The sequence below is a fragment of the Bombina bombina genome, chromosome 4 (assembly GCF_027579735.1).
Source record: "Bombina bombina isolate aBomBom1 chromosome 4, aBomBom1.pri, whole genome shotgun sequence".
Classification (NCBI taxonomy): Eukaryota; Metazoa; Chordata; class Amphibia; order Anura; family Bombinatoridae; genus Bombina; species Bombina bombina.
Window position 1 is genome coordinate 506,318,156 of NC_069502.1, and position 19,248 is coordinate 506,337,403.

General features: G+C 36.4%; 1 protein-coding gene across 1 annotated transcript in view; it reads left to right on the top strand.

Moving 5' to 3' along the window:
* The window catches only part of ADGRB3 (adhesion G protein-coupled receptor B3), a 1,326,607-nt gene that overhangs the window by 537,404 nt on the left and 769,955 nt on the right, over positions 1-19,248 (top strand). Inside the window, exon 4 of the mRNA XM_053710414.1 lies at positions 16,976-17,140. Coding sequence (XP_053566389.1) covers positions 16,976-17,140 — 165 coding nt within the window. The remainder of the gene's footprint in view (positions 1-16,975; positions 17,141-19,248) is intronic.

The following is a 19,248-nucleotide window of genomic DNA, read 5'->3' on the forward strand; positions in this document are numbered from 1 at the left end:
TGGGCTGGACAGACATTTACATATGTATATGTATTTAATAAATATATACAAGGTATCTTCTACAGCAAACAGGATCTACAGGAAACATGAAAAACCGCAACATCTAGAAATTATATTTAGCAAATTTGCTCTTAAAATGTTTGTTTTTTATTTTGTCCTCACATTTTTATGAATCTAAGTTATAGTCATTTTATCGTATTAAATGGAATTTCTATCAGCAATTGCATATTTGTAAATGGGATTTAACAGTTTGCTGTTCCATCTTGCTTACTTGCAACCAAGATATTTTGCATTTGTTTCTCCCCAGCTATGTGTATAAGGACTGAAACAATTTTAACCTTGCATCACACACTATAAATGCCTTTCCCCTACAAATCTGTATCTATGGTATGTGTATGAGGACAGAATCCATTTTTACCCTGTATCACACACTATAACTGCCTTTCCCCCTACAAATCTTTATCTATGGTATGTGTATAAGGATAGTATACATTTTAACCTTGCATCACACACTATAACTGCCTTTCCCCCTATAAATCTGTATCTATGGTATGGGTATATGGACAGAATCAATTTAACCCTGCATCACACACTATAACTGCATTTCCCCCTACAACTCTTTATCTATGGTATGGGTATAAGGACAGAATCCATTTTAACCCTGCATCACACACTATAACTGCATTTCCACCTACAAATCTTTATCTATGGTATGTGTATAAGGACAGTATACATTTTAACCCTGCATCACACACTATAACTGCATTTCCACCTACAAATCTTTATCTATGGTATGTCTTTATTACATTAAACACTTTAATTTCTCTGTCTTCCACTTTGATAAGAAAGGTGTCATCTGCATTGTTTGCTCAGGCCTTGTCTGATCCTGCAGTAATTTATGACCTTTGCTAATTAGAAGCATGTGACTGTTATTACCTTTAAATTGAATACCCCTAGCTTGTTACATCAAGCTAGCTTGTTAGATCAGTGCAGCATGTGTAGTTCTCTAAGTGTGCTAGTTCATAAGCGTAGAGAGTTATAACAAGGGAGTAAGTGGATCTAGTTAATTAGTGTAGAGAGTTATAACAAGGGAGTAAGTGTGCTAGTTCATACGTGTAGAGAGTTATAACAAGGGAGTAAGTGTGCTAGTTCATAAGTGTATAGAGTTACAACAAGGGAGTTAGATAAAGGAGTGGACAACAGGGATAAGCACTTTTAAATCTCCCTAAATTAACTGCAAACATGCTACACTTTCTAATGTCTGCATTAACCTTTCCCTCCCTTCTCCTTAAAGTCACAGCTCTTCCTTTCACAAACAGCACTCAGACAATTCATATTTCTCCTTCTCTTCTACCTTCCCCCCTCTACAACACACATGAACTCTATTCCTATCTCACATCCCTCAGCCAGCCATGCTTCACTGATCATAAACGTAAACACTCGCATAAGACACATTCTCATCTCCTCTTGCTCACCATCTTTCTTCTTCTTGCAGCTGGGGATGTCTCACCTAACCCAGGTTCACCCTCTGCTTCCCTCAGCTCACTACTCCAAATGACACCTCATACACCTTGCCCACATAACCCTCTAAACGTCATTAACTGCACCTCTGTTAGTCCACCCCAATTCTCCTGTGCCCTTTGGAATGCACGCTTTGTATGCAATAAACTTATATCTATTCACAACCTATTTATTTCAGGTTCACCTAACCTGTTAGCCCTCACTGAAACTTGGTTTTCCTCCTCTAACACAACTGCTGTAGCCTCTCTGTCCTATGGCAGCCTGCACTTCATTCACACTCCCAGGCCAGGAGACAAACAAGGAGGGGGAGTAGGAATTCTCCTGTCTCCACACAGTACCTTTTACTGCATTCCTTCATCCCCCTCTCTTTCCTTCTCATCTTTTGAAGTTCATGCAATCCGACTATTCTCCCCTCTAGCTCCTCGTGTTGCAGTTATCTATCAACCCCCTGGCCCAGCATCACAATTTATGGACCACATTGAAGCCTGGCTTCCACATTTTCTCTCTTGTAATGTCCCTTCTCTAATTTTAGGGAACTTCAACATACCCATTGATAATCCTAACATGTCTGCTGCCTCTAAACTTCTATCCCTAGGACCCTTACCACCTCTTTTGTCCTGTCCCAGTGGATAAAATCTCCAACACACTGTGAAGGCAACTCCATAGACCTGGTCTTCACTAATCTCTGCGCCGTCTCTTCCCCTTTCCTCTCTCTGACCACCATCTACTAACTTTCTCTCTTACTCTCCCTGCTACATCTTTGCAAGCCCCCAAGAAACTGCTACCTTACAGGAATTTAAATGTAGATCTCACAGACTTTTCCACTCAACTGAATCCTCTGCTCTCCGACATTTCATCCCTCTCTTGCCCAAACCTTATGGCTTTACAGTATAATTTGGCACTAAAATCAACACTTGACAAAGCTGGACTCCACTGTTTGCTGTACATAAATCACTCGATGGCAACCGTGTCACCAAACAGACCAGATATCTTCAACAATGTTCACAGGCTGCTGAACGGCAGTGGAGGAAATCATGCACCTGTGCTGATTTCTGGCATTATAAATTCATCCTTAAGTCCTACAACTCTGCGCTCAGCCTGGCCAAACAAGTCTATTTTTCCTCCCTTGTGTCATCTCACGCATCCAACCCCAGAAAGCTGTTCTCAACCTTTAACTCCCTTCTACGTCCGCATGCACCCCCGTTCACTACCAACCTCACTGCTCAGATTATTGCTGATCACTTCAAAAATAAATTTTACACCATTAGAAAAGATATCTGCACCTCATACCCCTCAAACCCAGAAATTCTACCCACCCCTTCTATTAACAAAACTCTATGCTACATCCCTCCTGTAACAGAGGAAGAAGTCTCTGTACTCCTATCCTTGGCTCATCTCACAACCTGCCCACTTGACCCTACTTCTTACCGCTCTCTCTGCTTTACTAACCCCTACCCTAACTCATCTCTTTAACCAATCTCTCACTGCTGGCACATTTCCTAATACATTCAAGCATGCGTCAATCATACCAAACCCTTCACGCCTTCTAACTATGGACCAGTCTCCTTACTTCCCTTTCTGACAACTAACTCCATTCTTGATCTACTAAAATCTGGTTTCCACCCTAAACACTCAACAGAAACTGCTCTTGCTAAAGTTACAAATGACCTGTTATCAGCTGATGCAAAAGGTCACTACTCCTTACTAATTCTTCTTGACCTATCCACTGCTTTTGACACAATCGACCATCCTCTCCTCCTAAAATTACTACATTAATTTAGCATCCGAGACACAGTCCTCTCCTGGTTTGCCTCATATCTCTCAAACCGCTTGTTTTCAGTTTCCTTTAACAACATATCTTCTGATCTTATGCCTCTCTCTCAGTTGGAGTACTGCAAGTCTTGGGCCCCTTGCTTTTCTCTCTCTATACATCCTCCTTTGGATTCCAGTACCACTTATATGCTGATGATACCCAAATCTATCTTTCCTCTCTTGATATATCTCCCTCTTCATTCAACCAGATTTTCAACTGCCTCTCTGCAATTTACTCTTGGATGTCTTCAAACTACCTCCAACTCAATCTGTCCAAAACTGAGCTGCTTCTTATTTCCTCCTTTTCGAGACATCCAACACCTGAAATTTCTCTGATGGTTGGAGACTCTATTCTCAACACCTCACCCCAGGTCCACCGTCTTTGGGTCACACTAGACTCAAAACTCACATTCAACCCACATATACAAGCATACTTACCAAATCCTGCCATTCACACCTACGAATTTGTCCCTTCCTTACTCAAAAAACTACAAAAATACTTATTCATTCCCTCATTTTTTCATGCATTTATTATTGCAATCTACTCCTAAATGGCCTTCCAAAACACTGCCTCTCCTCCCTCAAATCTATTATGAATGCTTCTGCTAGACTCATGCACTGGCTCCCCATACACTCCAGAATACAATTTAAAGTATTAACCCTAACTTACAAAGCACTCAACTGTCTAACTCCCAGCTATATTTCCTCTCTCGTTGTGAAATATTCCCCATCCCGTCCTCTTCGATCAACCTCTGACCTACGTCTCTCCACTCCTGTTATCTCTACGTCCCCCTCCAAGACTTTGCATGTGTTGCTTCTGTCCTCTGGAACTCTCTACCCTGCTCCATAAGACTGCCTTCAACCTTGTATAGCTTCAGAAGCTCCTTGAAAATGCACCTATTCAGAGAGGCTTACCATCTCTCCTCCATCCCTCATCCGAACCAAACTAATACATGAACTGCCTTACTAACTGCTGCAAACTACAACTGATGTGACAAGCTACCCCGACCTTATGTCTCTGCACCCTAAACCTGTAGACTGTGAGCTCTCCGGAGCAGGGCCTTCTTCCTCCTGTTCTAGATTTGTTTAGTTTTGGAATGCTTTGTATTTTATTACAAATCCTTGTCATTGTATACCCCTATCATTTTACCCAGCACTACAGAATTTTGTGGCGCCATACAAATAAATGATAATAATAATGATATTTTTTTTACAGAAAACAAAAGTCCTAAAAAAGTGTTTTGAAAATTGCAATTTACAATATCTGGAACCTTGTGTCAACATCTTCTTAAAGTAATGGAAATGCCATAAAAACAAACCTCTTTCTGTACAGTGAGCTTTGGGACTTTTGGCAGTATTTTACACCCCATAACTTAGTGGCTTAACAATTAACAGTATGAACACTATTAATATCCCATTATAGAAGATGACGTAAGTTGCGGAAACTTTCTTTTTATGTATTTTAGAAAAAAATCTCATCATATCAGAAAATGAAGTTTTCTCAATCAATTATAGAAAAATATAAAGACAAAAATATATCATTTTAAAATATTAAAGTTTAAAAACATACCCAGCATACCCATCATGCTCATATAAAAATGGTGAATAAGTCCAAATGACAGCAGCACTCACCAAACGATATAACATTTCACAGCTTTATTTGGAGTTTCCCCATGGTACAAATATTAGGATGGCAATGATTCGAACTTGTTGCCCTTAGTCATGTCAAGGACAACAAGCCCGGAACGTTGTCGTCTTAATCTTTGTACCATGGGGAAACTCCAAATAAAGCTATGAAATTTTATATCGTTTGGTGAGTGCTGCTGTCATTTGGACTTATTCACTTGTGTTTGTTTGGAGGATTTGGTGTGGAACCTCCAACAGCTTGCACCACTGTGGCTTCACATTGTGCTGGACATTATCGATCATATAAAAATGGTGTTCAGATTGTTTAAAACATCAGAAATATCACTTTGTCATATTGCAAAACATACATATTTACTTCATTAACCCCCATTAGCCCATTTCAGTTTTCTGTGATCAAAAGCCATTATTAGTCATTCTGAGTTTAAATATTGTAGCAGTTATCAATCTCTGCATTGCTTGACTTGGCAAGATTGCAATTGTTTTGATTAAGAAAATTGCCAATCCTGTTCTTCAGATATTTAAAGAGAAAATCAGAAACATTTTAATTGACTCCAAAATATTTTCTATCTTGTAGTATTGAATACTATGTTACCAGTATCCTTATTTATCTGTATCATGACATCTCTAGATGTGATGTTATTAAAAGGTTATTTACGTTACTTTAATTTTAAAGTCTGTCTAAAATTATAGCGGTATGCCCTCAATGAATAGTTCAATAAAGAAAATTTAAACTAAAATAGATTTTTTAAACTTCTATTTTATTTATCCATCTTTAGCAAACGTACGCTTTGATTTTCTCTGTAGATTTAATTTCTTTTTCTAGAAATTAAAGCGGCATATAAACTAAAGTAAATATTAATCATGCTGAATCATTTCAGTTGACTAAAATAATCTATTTGCCCAACTTCTATAAAATGTCCCCAAATCCAACTAAATCTAATTTCCTAAATGTGGCAGCAAACTTAACAAATACGACGTACTGTAATTGATGTATTTTTGTGCAATTTCCTGAATGCTATCTTACACTGAATCCATGTATAAAGAGTAATTTATTAAGAAAACATTTTTTTTCCTTCAAGGTTATTACAGAATACATCACTGTTTAATTTATTAATTCTTCCTTGTAGCGCTACATAAAATTAATAATATCCTAATTTTAAAAATAAAAATCTTTATGGCTTTTTGTAGTGGTTTGAATATTTTGCCAGTATGCAGTAGCTCGTGTCCAATTATAGTTGAATTTACTCATCTGTTGTTCCTAGTCATAAGTTCATAAGATGCTAGTTTTGTTCTCAATACACACATTAAGTATATTCACACATACTTATACACATATACTTTCACACATACATTCACAAACATACAGGCACACAAGAGATAACACAGAGTACTAAGGAAAATTACTTTCACTTATATATATGTTATATATCAGATATGATCCCTAACACATAAACAATGTAAAGGTTGTTCACCATTGTACAGATATAAGCCACATTGATATACTATTAGAAAGCAGAGGACAGCCTTTACATTACCAGCTGCCCAGCTACAAATAAGATAGGAGGGTGTTAAACTTTCTCCTCTGACTATCACATCAGGCATTTTAGCAAGCTCTGTGGTGGACACACTCATTTAGTTTACTGTAGCTGTATGAATGTAAACTGATCTCTATGCTTCTGGACAATGTATAAGCAATGAAAAAGAATTCCTTGTGCTGCTCTCATATTTACTTAGCCTCTGCAACATATAAAAGAGTTTGTGTATTGTGTGCAGCTATTTAACAACGGATGATCTAGCAATCTGTAATGAAATTGGATCAGATGGATCCTTTAACTCTGCCCTGGTCACTGCTTGTGTGCTTCTGTCAGCGCTGTATGCTGCCTCCATAAGTGTTTAAACTTTACATATGATTTGAGGTTGTGTGCTGGGGAGGGGCTTACACGGAGGTGCTGTGTGCTCACATTTTAACTCCCACATTCAATTAGTTGTAAGACCATCAGTCAGAGAAATGTCAGAATCGTTCATTCTCCTTTAAACAAATGTAAGAAGATGCTCTGAGTCTGTAATATATAACACAACGGGCTTAGCACCCACTCTGTTTCCTACACAAACAAATCCAAGAACTGTAGATATAGAAAATAGTTCAAAAGAAGCGCCTCTCTAGAGGCAAGGACTAATATTCAGTTACCTAGAATCAATGTGTACTACACAGAAATAAAACCAAATATAAGGTGTAAAGGTAAGGTACTTAAAATATTAAGTGAAATATTTAATATCACATAGATTATTACATAGAATATTAAAAGTACATATTATAAGTACATGCATGGATCCATGACTTAAAAAAACAAACAAAGTTATAAAAATAGGTAATAAAAACAATAAAAACAATTTTGAGCAATGTCAATACATGCAATACAGATGTGGTGTAATAAATAAACAATACATATGTGGTATAATGAATAAACAATGTCTCAAATTGTATCTACGTATCCTGCAAGTGTGTTGAAATATGGAAAAACTAAATAAGTTTAGTTATACAAAAAATTTATTACAAAAATTCAGCAGTGTAGGAAGTTAACAAATTGGTACAGTTCATCAAATGTGTGATAAATCCAAAGTGCTGGTGCAAAAAAGCAGATTCCAAATTGGTGGCGGTGTACACAGAAAAAATGTAAAAAATGCAAAGTTAAAAAAGCAAAATGGGGTCTTTTTCAAGAGTCTTAAAAAAGACCCCATATCTATTTCAATTATATATATATATACTTGTTCCAACAATACTGTGCTATGCTGTTTTTATTCACAGGATTTGACGATATACAGTAGGATTTTTTGGATATCGATTTTCACAAAGGATTTTTGATTTCACTAAGGATTTTACTTTTGTTATATCTGTCATTGCACACTATTTTGTACTTTGTTCACATTTATATCACTATTCTTTTTTATGGCCACATAGCCAGCATTGATTTTTGACATTTTGCTTTTTTAACTTTGCATTTTTTATATTATTTTTTTTTTTGTGTACACCGCCACCAATTTGGAATCTGCTTTTTTGCACCAGCACTTTGGATTCATCACACATTTGATGAACTGTACCAATTTGTTAACTTCCTACACTTTTTTGAATTAATTTTTTGTATAACTAAACTTATTTAGTTTATCCATATTTCAACACACTTGCAGGATACGTAGATACAATTTGAGACATTGTTTATTCATTATACCACATATGTATTGTTTATTTATTACACCACATCTGTATTGCATGTATTGACATTGCTCAAAATTGTTTTTATTGTTTTTATTACCTATTTTTATAACTTTGTTTGTTTTTTAAGTCATGGATCCATGCATGTACTTATAATATGTACTTTTAATATTCTATGTAATAATCTATGTGATATTAAATATTTCACTTAATATTTTTAGTACCTTACCTTTACACCTCATATTAGGTTTTATTTCTGTGTACTACACATTGATTCTAGATAACTGAATATTAGTCCTTCTTTTGAACAATTTTCTATATCTGCATTTCGTTGGGTGGCTAGGGACCCATCTTTCAATGAGAGCTATAGGACATCTCTTTTTCAGCGCTGTCAGATTTATCTCTTCTTGTTTAAATCCAAGAACTGTGCAATGTAAATAAATAATGTTGCCTGTGTCCCTCCCAAGTCTCAACACTTTCTCCCCTAAACCTTCAGGAAGGAAATTTTTTATTTTTACAACAGTTAGAAAAGCGGCCAAATCCCCGGAACTGATCTTCCCCCAGCAGTGCCAGCACCGTTGCTAAAATAAAACAGGAACAAAGTTCAGCTTTTACACTGTCTGGATCCTGTAATAACAGAGCAGCCTATTACCCCATATACACACAGCCTGAGCACTGTTAGGTTCCCGCTTATGCACCCAGCATGATCACCTGTAAATGATCTTATGATCTCATCTCACTATAAAGGGACTCCTCACTCCTGCTCCAGTCCACAGATCAACCTCCTCTCCCCGTCTCTGTTTTCACTCAGTCTTCTACAGTACCACTGACTGAAGTCACGTGACCGCTCAGCGTTAAGACAGTGCAGTGGCTGGGACAAGTGCCGCCCCCAAAACCTGCCACCCTAGACACGGGCCTTGTTGGCCTATGCCTTAATACGCCCCTGTTTAGGAGGAGATTTTAATATGATTCCATAGTATAGAATAGATAGAATTAGAAAGGGCAAAAATTGCTCTAAGACCAATAGAGATAAACAAGAGAATAAACAATTTAGAAAACTTTTTTGTAACCTGGGGATTAGAGATGTCTGGAGGGAACAGAATCCTGATATAAAAAATTATACATTTAGTAATTCATATATTATGGTGTATCTTGTTTTTTCTTTATCTCTGTGGTTGTTGTCAGAGTGTATATGTATTTATGTTGTTGAATAACAATACAAAAGTCTAAAAATAAAAATAAAAAAAAATTATACATTTATGTCCAAAAAATATGGTTCTCTCTCCAGGATAGATATGTTTCTTATTAGCAATAGCTTAATAAACACGGGAGTTAACACACTGATCTCTCCCTTTTGTCTTTCGGATCATGCACCTATTATACTGGAAATTTCTCTTTGAATTCTTTTTTCGCCGTTTCCATTTTCCAACTTATTTGTTTATTGATCTTTAATTCAGAAATTGTCTTGTCAAAAAATGGATTATTGTCTTTTCAATTAAGCACACATAGATAATCCCGAGCTGTTCTGGCAGACTGCCAAGGCAGTCTTGACCGGTGATATCAATTATTTTATGATCAATATGAAGAAAATACTTAGGAAGATAGAAAAATAAACCATTAATCAATTACAGCTAGATTACGAGTTTTGCGTTATGAGGGAAAAAGCATCGTTATGCTTCATAATGATGCTTTTTCCCTAACGCCGCTATTACAAGTCTTGCAGGTATAGGTGTACCACACACCTTTTTGGCCGTCACGCAACGTAAGTACTGCACTTTTAAAAAAGTCCTTTTTCAATAGGACTCCCATAGCGCCGGTATTACAAGTTTGCCTGGGAGGCCAAAAAGTGAGCGGTACAGCCTATAACCACGAGATTCGTACCGCCATCTAAAGTCAGTAGTTATGAGTTTTACGTTACAAAGATGTAGCATAAAACTCATAACTAAAGTATAAAAAAGTACACTAATACCCATAAACAACCTATTAACCCCTAAACCGAGGCCCTCCCGCATTGCAAACACAATAAAATATTAATTAACTCCTATTAATTAACTCCTATCGCCACCACTTAAAAAATGTATTAACTCCTATTCCGCCGCTCCCAGACATCGTCGCCACTATAATAAACGTATTAACCACTAAACCGCTGCCCTCCCGCATCGCAAACACTATTTAAATATTATTAACCCTATTCCGCCGCTCCCAGACATCGTTGCCACTATAATAAACCTATTAACCCCTAAACCTCCACCCTCCCGCATCACTACATAAATATATTAACCCCTAAACCTAACCCTTACCCTAACCCTAACATAACCCTAACCCTAACAAATATAATTAAAATAAAACTTACAACTATTACCTAAATAACCTATTTAAAACTAAATTCTTACCTGTAAAATAAAACCTAAGCTAGCTACAATATAACTAATAGTTACATTGTAGATAGCTTAGGTTTTATTTTTATTTCACAGGTAAGTTCGTATTTATTTTAACTAGGTATACTAGTTTGTAAATAGTTATTAACTATTTAATAACTACCTAGTTAAAATAAATACAAAGTCACCTGTAAAATAAACCTTAACCTGCCTTACACTAAAACCTAACTTTAAAATAAAATAAAATAAATTAAATTAATAAAATACAATTATCTAAATTACAAAAAAAATAAACACTAAATTAAAAAAATAAAAAACAATTTATTAAAAAAAAAAAAACAATTTACTCCTAATCTATTAGCCCTATCAAAATAAACCCCCCCCCACACCCAAATAAAAAAAACCTAGCCTACACTAATCTGCCGTCCTTTTGCTGGGCATTTCCCCAAAGAAATCAGCTCTTTTACCTGTAAAAAAAAATACAAACACCCACCCAACCAAACCCCCAAATAAACCTAAGCTAACCATTGCCCTGAAAAGGGCATTTGGATTGGCATTGCCCTTAAAAGGGCATTTAGCTCTTTTGCCATGCCCTGAAAAGGGCAATCAGCTCTTTTACAAAGTGCCCAAACCCTAAGTCAAAAATATAACCCACCCAAAAATCCTTAAAAAAACACTAACCCCCAAAGATCCTCTTACAGTTTTTTCCAGCCGGCGAAGTCCTCATCGAAGCGGGCAGAAGTCCTGATTGAATCGGCCAGAAGTCTTCATCCAGATGGCATCTTCTATCATCATCCATCCTGCGTGGAACAGGCCTATCTTCAAGACATCTGGCGTGGAGCATTCCGATTGGCTGATAGTATTCTCGCATTCTATTGGCTATTCCAATCAGCCAATAGAATGCGAGCTCAATCCTATTGGCTGATTGGATCAACCAATAGGATGAAAGCTCAATCCTATTGGCTGATTGCAACAGCCAATAGGATTTTTTCACCTTTAATTCCTATTGGCTGATAGAATTCTATCAGTCAATTGGAATGTAAGGGACGCCATCTTGGATGACGTCACTTTAAGGCAAACTTCATTCTTCAGCGACCATCAGAAGAAGAGGATGCTCTGTGCCAGATGTCTTGAAGATGGACCCGCTCCATGCCGGATGGATGAAGATAGAAGATGCCGTCTGGATGAAGACTTCTGGCTGTTTTGATGAGGACTTCTGCCCGCTTGGATGAAGACTTCTGCCCGCTTCGATGAGGACTTCGCCATCTGGATGAGGATGAAGTGGATCTTCGGGGGTTAGTGTTAGGTTTTTTAAGGTTTTTTTGGGTGGGTTTTATTTTTAGCTTAGGGTTTTGGCACTTCATAAAAGAGCTGATTGCCCTTTTCAGGACATGGCAAAAGAGCTAATGGATGGGCATAGCTGTTAGTTAATACATAAAAAGCTTATCTCTTATATTCCTCCAATGAAAACTGGGTTAAATATCTCAATGCTATGAAAGATCGAGATACTTTACTCATCCATTCTACAATGTTGACTGAGTTAAAAATGCAGGATAAATACTACAGATATGGGAACAAGATGGGCATTGAAGTGATTCAATCAAATGATAATATTCATAAAGATTCCAAAGAAATTGCAGATAGTATAAACTCTATGGGGTAGATTTATCATAGATTTATCATAGTGCAAGTGGACATGATACGATGTAGCATATCATGTCCGCAGCACATCAATAAATGCTGACAGCATACGCTATCGGCATTTATCATTGCACAAGCAGTTCTTGTGAACTGCTGGCACAATGCCGCCCCCTGCAGATTCGCAGCCAATCGTCCGCTAGTAGGGGGTGTCAATCAATTGATTGATTGATTTCTGTCTGTGGCTTCAGAGCAGGTGGACAAGTTATGGAGCAGCAGTCTTTAGACCGCTGCTTCATAACTGCTGTTTTCGATGAGCCTGAAGGCTCACGCAGAAACATTGGCATCAACTATTAAATAACAATTATACCTAGTTAAAATAAATACAAACGTGCCTGTAAAATAAAAATAAATACTAAGCTAGCTACAATGTAACTATTAGTTATATTGTAGCTAGCTTAAGGTTTATTTTATAGGAAAGTATTTAGTTTTAAATAGGAATAATTTAGTTAATGATAGGAATATTTATTTAGATTTATTTAAATTATATTTAAGTTAGGGGGTGTTAGGTTTAGGGTTAATAACTTTAATATAGTGGCGGCGACATTGGGGGCGGCAGATTAGGGGTTAATAAATGTAGGTAGGTGGTGGCGATGTTAGGGCCAGCAGATTAGGGGTTAATAATATTTAACTAAAGTTTGCGAGGCAGAAGTTTAGGGGTTAATATGTTTATTATAGTGGCAGTGACATTGGGGAGGCAGATTAGGGGTTAAAAAGTGTAGGTAGGTTGCAGCGACATTGGGGGTGGCAGATTAGGGGTTAATAAAAAATAATGTAGGTGTTGGTGATGTTGGGGCAGCAGATTAGGGGTTCATAACTATAATGTAGGTGGCGGCGGTGTCCGGAGCGGCAGATTAGTGGTTAATAACATAATGTAGGTGTTAGCAATGTCGGGGGCCGCAAATTAGGGGTGTTTAGAATCGGGGTTCATGTTAGGGTTTTAGGTGTAGACATAACTTTTATTTTGTTATAGGGATCAATGGGGCTGCGTTACTGAGTTTTACGCTGTTTTTTTGCAGGTATTAGACTTTTTCTCAGCCGGCTCTCCCCGTTGATTCCTATGGGGAAATTGTGCATGAGCACGTTACACCAGCTCACTGCTGACTTAAGCAGCGCTGGTATTGGAGAGCGGTAATGAGCAAAATTTTGCTTAATGCTCACTTCTTGCCTGTTAATGACGGGTTTGTAAAAACTTGTAATACCAGCGCTGCATGTAAGTGAGCGGTGAGGGAAAACTGTTCATTAGCACCGCATAGCCTCTAACGCAAAGCTCATAATCTAGGTGAATGTCTACTGTATCATTTAAAATGTACGAGGACATGGCTGTTGTTTCACTGGATGCAGAAAAGGCGTTCGACTCGGTGCAGCACAATCGCATATTCTTTTCTTTGAAAATATTTGGTTTGCATGGGCTTTTTTTGCATTTTGTGAAGAATATTTACAATACCTCTAAAACAGCTTTGTAAATTAATGGTCAACTGACTGAGAACATAATCCTAAAACAAGGGACTAGACAGGGCTGTCCACTTTCACCTCTCCATATTTTCTTTCTAACCGCTAGTATCATTAATATAAATTAAGCATTTGTACTCCATACAATTAACAAAAGGGAAACTGCTTTGAAATGTCTTTACTATAAAAATGAATAATTAAATATATATTTATTAAATTCTATTATAAGAGCATAAACAAATTGTAGACTCTGTAAGTTCATTCTTTGTTTATACACCTCTGCCCTTTACTTAGCTAAGCTAACTTACTTCTCTTTTCTTATAGCTACTCTTTTCTTAAACCCTAAATTACTCCTCAACTTTCAACTCTCTCCACCTGCACCACCCCTCCATCTGTTTTTAGTGCTCAAGACCTGGAAAACTAATTTTTAAACAAAAGACGTACTATCCAAAGCACCATCCCGACACTAACCTGCAATCTTCCAACTCCACCCTCAGTCATCCCCTCTTTCACTATCAGCATCATCTATCCAGCCACCAAGAATGAAGTTTGCTCCTTACTATATTCCTCACTCCTCACTATCTGCGCTCTGGACCCTATCCTTTCCCATCTAATACCTTCTCTGTCTTCTACCCTCACTCCTACTCTTACCCACATCTTCAACCCATCCCTTTCTACCAGTTCATTCCCATCTTCTTTCAAACATGAACAGGTCACTTCTATACTCGAAAAACCCTTCTCAATATACTTTCATTATGTATTTTTTCCCCTTTTCTTGTAATTCCATTCTAAAAGTGTGAACAGTTCCTGTTGGAAATGGAAGTGCAGAACACTGTTATATTCCATACAGCCATTGGCTGCACACTCTAGTGACCTATTTATAATTGGCCCTAATTGACCACAGCAGAGAAGGTAATCTTAATTATAATATGGGAGCTCCCATTTTATACACACTAAAACTTAACACTTATTTTGTCAGTATTTAAACTGCTACATGGTATTCTCAGGCTAATATTTTCTTTGAATGCATCTTTCTATTTAGCATTTTTTTAATGTTTAATGTCCCTTTAAGAGTACATTTTGCTAGCTCTATGTCACTATTTTGCTGCATTTCTTTTTCAACAAAATGATGCTACTGTGTCACAGTGTTAATGTCATGGTTGCATTAAAATAGAGCATTCAAATGTATTGTGAAGTCTTCAAAAAAATTATTGATTGCAGTGTTGTTGTCCACCAACATAGTAAATTCCAAGTGAATTTCTGCATTTATAACTGCAAAGAAACCACTGCTAATAAAGAAGTCTATTGAAACTTTGCTACTATGTGGCAGACAATAAAGATTTGCTCTGTAATTTCACAATGACAACATCTATATTTTGTAAACTATAGCCCCAACATTGTCACCACAACTTAGGTGCAGTATTGAAATGCTTATGATTGTTATTTCATAGGTGGCACTTCTGCTGCAAAAATGCCAATAGATAACCTTTATGTTATGGATATGCACAACTATAAAATATGCACATAACTATAAAAAAATTCTATCAAGAATAACAGAGTTCTAATATTAAGCAATTATAATATTTGACATCCAATGCTTTTTGTTTAATTTATGGATATAATAATTTATGAGGATTAATCTACTTTATGGAATGGATTTTCTCCTCAGGCGAAGCTCAACTCTACAGTAATTACAATGAAGATTCCTGAATTAAATAAGAATTGATAACCATGGGGCATTGCTTCTATAGATTCTTAAAAAGAGTACTATATATAAAACTATGTTATGTTATGATATTAGGAAATGATAATAGTCACATTCATTGAATTTCCCAGACTATGTTAGTCATACAAACTGTTAAAAAGTTTATAGGTGCATGGTCTTCAAAATGGTTCTATGATGCATATGAAATAGTATCAGTTAACATTTTTAAAATATTATTTTGCATGGAAAACATTTTAAGCAAGAACTGTTTAAATGTAATGTTCAACTAAGAGAAGAAGTCCTTATTCTGTATAATTGGGTCCTGGGACTGTAATGCTCACTGGTTGATAAAGGAAACTCACATACAAAAATTCAGCACAGAAGCATCTCTTTTTTAAAGCATTGTAATATATTGTAAAATATGCTATTTTTGATGGAATAGAAAGATTTTTGGAGTATCATGCCATCAGCTTGTAGACATTTTGTATTACTACTCATGACTGCTCAAAACAAACTTATAATTGGAACTGATTCTCTGTTTCTGAATTGTACTAATTCAATTAACTAAATAAAAAGAAAAACAAATATTTTTATACAATGGCCCCCACTTGTTGCGAGGTGTCAGACAAACTGGACTAATTTGACTAACAAGCTTTTCTGTTGCAGGTATGGTTGTAGAATGTCAACAGAGTCCAGCATACTAGTACCTAAATGCACGCTGCCAGGGAGACTGGTATCCCACAAACTGCAAAAAATCACAAAGGCGCAGCAGCATAAACAACATAAATCAATTGCCAATAAACTTTGATATTGTTTATGCTGCTGCACCTTTGCTTATGCATAACTGGTTGTGCAAAAGCAGGGGGTGGGAAAGCTCAGTGTTTTCTTGTGCGTAGTAAATTCAAGCAGCTGATGCTTTATCAGAACCCCGAAAGGTGTAAGGATAAGTTTTTGGTGTGGGAACATTGTTTTCATGGACTTTAATAAAGGGGGGGGGGGCAATATATGTCTCTAGTAAATAAATTAGCATAATTTAATTATATTTTCAATTATGTGTTACTATAGCTCATCTGCTTCATGCATGGCACCAATCTGCAGTGCATTGATAGTAGAGTGGCAGAGAAAGGATGACATTACTGCAAAATATATAAAGTATCTTTAGGGTTCACCCCATAACTGCTAGCAAAGTAACATAGCACTGATCTCTGCTAGCCTCCGAGGGGTTAAAATACATTTGTTAACATTATTTTTATGATAACATTGACATTGCAATAGTGTTTGCTAAAAGCTTTTGAAAGTTATAAATGTTTGCTTTAATTTGCATCCAAGATAATACCATTAAATGCACATCTAATCTAAGGCAACAAAGCTTAATTAAAGCAAGGTCATCAAACTGTAAAGCTGTTGTTTTTTGCCATTTTATTACTCTGATGCTAGAGTTTATTTTGCTTAATGGTTTAATTGTAGCTCTATATTATATTGTATTCATTGTACTTTTCTTTGTCACAACAAGCCTTGCTTTGGATTGAAAACCTCTTTTCTTTGTTGTAGTACATGGAGTTTGGGAAGAGTGGTCACCTTGGAGCTTATGTTCCTTTACTTGTGGAAGAGGCCAAAGGACAAGAACTAGAACGTGTACTCCCCCACAGTATGGAGGAAGGCTTTGTGATGGCCCTGAAATGCAACATAAGCCTTGTAATATTGCACTTTGCCCTGGTGAGATGAATTTTTAATAATATTTTTACATTTTTAACAAATAAAAAGCCAATTTAAATTAAATATAAACTCCTTCTGATAGTGAGGTGTTTCTATCTGAGTGTAGTTATGTTGTTATATCAGCGGCAGAGTATAAAATTCATTAGAAATTGAAGTTTCCGGTTCATTTGTGTATATGGAATTGCTGGTTATGTGCTTTGAAACCACAGCAATGGGTTGAGCTTGCAGGTAAAATTATATTTCATTATGGTATCACTTTGTGTACATACTTGCTTCCTTATCTTATATACGTTTGTAAAAAAAAAGCCCAAAACTTATAGGGAACATTGGTTGTCAATAGTACAGAAACTTTTAATATTGGTGGGTATACCACAGGCTAAACCAGCTATTTAAAATGCCATATAAGGGTAAACGAGCTACTTGTAAACAATTTAATAAACTCTAGCAGGTAAAATTGATCATTGGGAATAAATTAAAGGGTAATTTGTTTGAGGTAAGCTGTCCCTTTAAAGAAACAGTTTACCCAAAAACGTTATCTCCTTTAATTTATTCCCAATGATGTATTTTACCTGTTGGAGTATAATAAATTGTTTACAACCAGCTCCTTAGCCTTTATATTGATATTCAAAATAGCTGACTTAGACCTAGATTTGGAGTTTGGCGGTAGCCGTGAAAACCAGCGTTAGAGGCTCCTAACGCTGGTTTTAGGCTACCGCCGGTATTTGGAGTCACTCAAAATAGGGTCTAACGCTCACTTTTCAGCCGCGACTTTTCCATACCGCAGATCCCCTTACTTAAATTGCGTATCCTATCTTTTCAATGGGATTTTTATAACTCCGGTATTTAGAGTCGTTTCTGAAGTGAGCGTTAGACATCTAACGACAAAACTCCAGCCGCAGGAAAAAAGTCAGTAGTTAAGAGCTTTCTGGGCTAATGCCGGTTTCTAAAGCTCTTAACTACTGTACTCTAAAGTACACTAATACCCATAAACTACCTATGTACCCCTAAACCGAGGTCCCCCCACATCGCTGACACTCGAATACATTTTTTTAACCCCTAATCTGCCGACCGCCACCTACGTTATCCTTATGTACCCCTAATCTGCTCCCCCTAACACCGCCGACCCCTGTATTATATTTATTAACCCCTAATCTGCCCCCTCAACGTCGCCTCCATCTGCCTACACTTATTAACCCCTAATCTGCTGACCGCAAAGCGCCGCCAACAAAGTTATCCTTATGTACCTCTAATCTGCTGCCCCTAACACCGCCGACCCCTATATTATATTTATTAACCCCTAATCTGCCCCCCACAACGTCGCCTCCACCTGCCTACACTTATTAACCCCTAATCTGCCAAGCGGAGCTCACCGCTATTCTAATAAATGTATTAACCCCTAAAGCTAAGTCTAACCCTAACACTAACACCCCCCTAAGTTAAATATAATTTACATCTAACGAAATTAATTAACTATTATTAAATAAATTATTCCTATTTAAAGCTAAATACTTACCTGTAAAATAAATCCTAATATAGCTACAATATAAATTATAATTATATTGTAGCTATTTTAGGATTAATATTTATTTTACAGGCAACTTTGTAATTATTTTAACCAGGTACAATAGCTATTAAATAGTTAATAACTATTTAATAGCTAAAATAGTTAAAATAATTACAAAATTACCTGTAAAATAAATACTAACCTAAGTTACAATTAAACCTAACACTACACTATCAATAAATTAATTAAATAAACTACCTACAATTACCTACAATTAACCTAACACTACACTATCAATAAATTAATTAAATACAATTCCTACAAATAAATACAATTAAATAAACTAGCTAAAGTACAAAAAATAAAAAAGAACTAAGTTACAAAAAATTAAAAAATATTTACAAACATAAGAAAAATATTACAACAATTTTAAACTAATTACACCTACTCTAAGCCCCCTAATAAAACAACAAAGCCCCCCAAAATAAAAAATGCCCTACCCTATTCTAAATGACTAAAGTTAAAAGCTCTTTTACCTTACCAGCCCTGAACAGGGCCCTTTGCGGGGCATGCCCCAAGAAGTTCAGCTCTTTTGCCTGTAAAA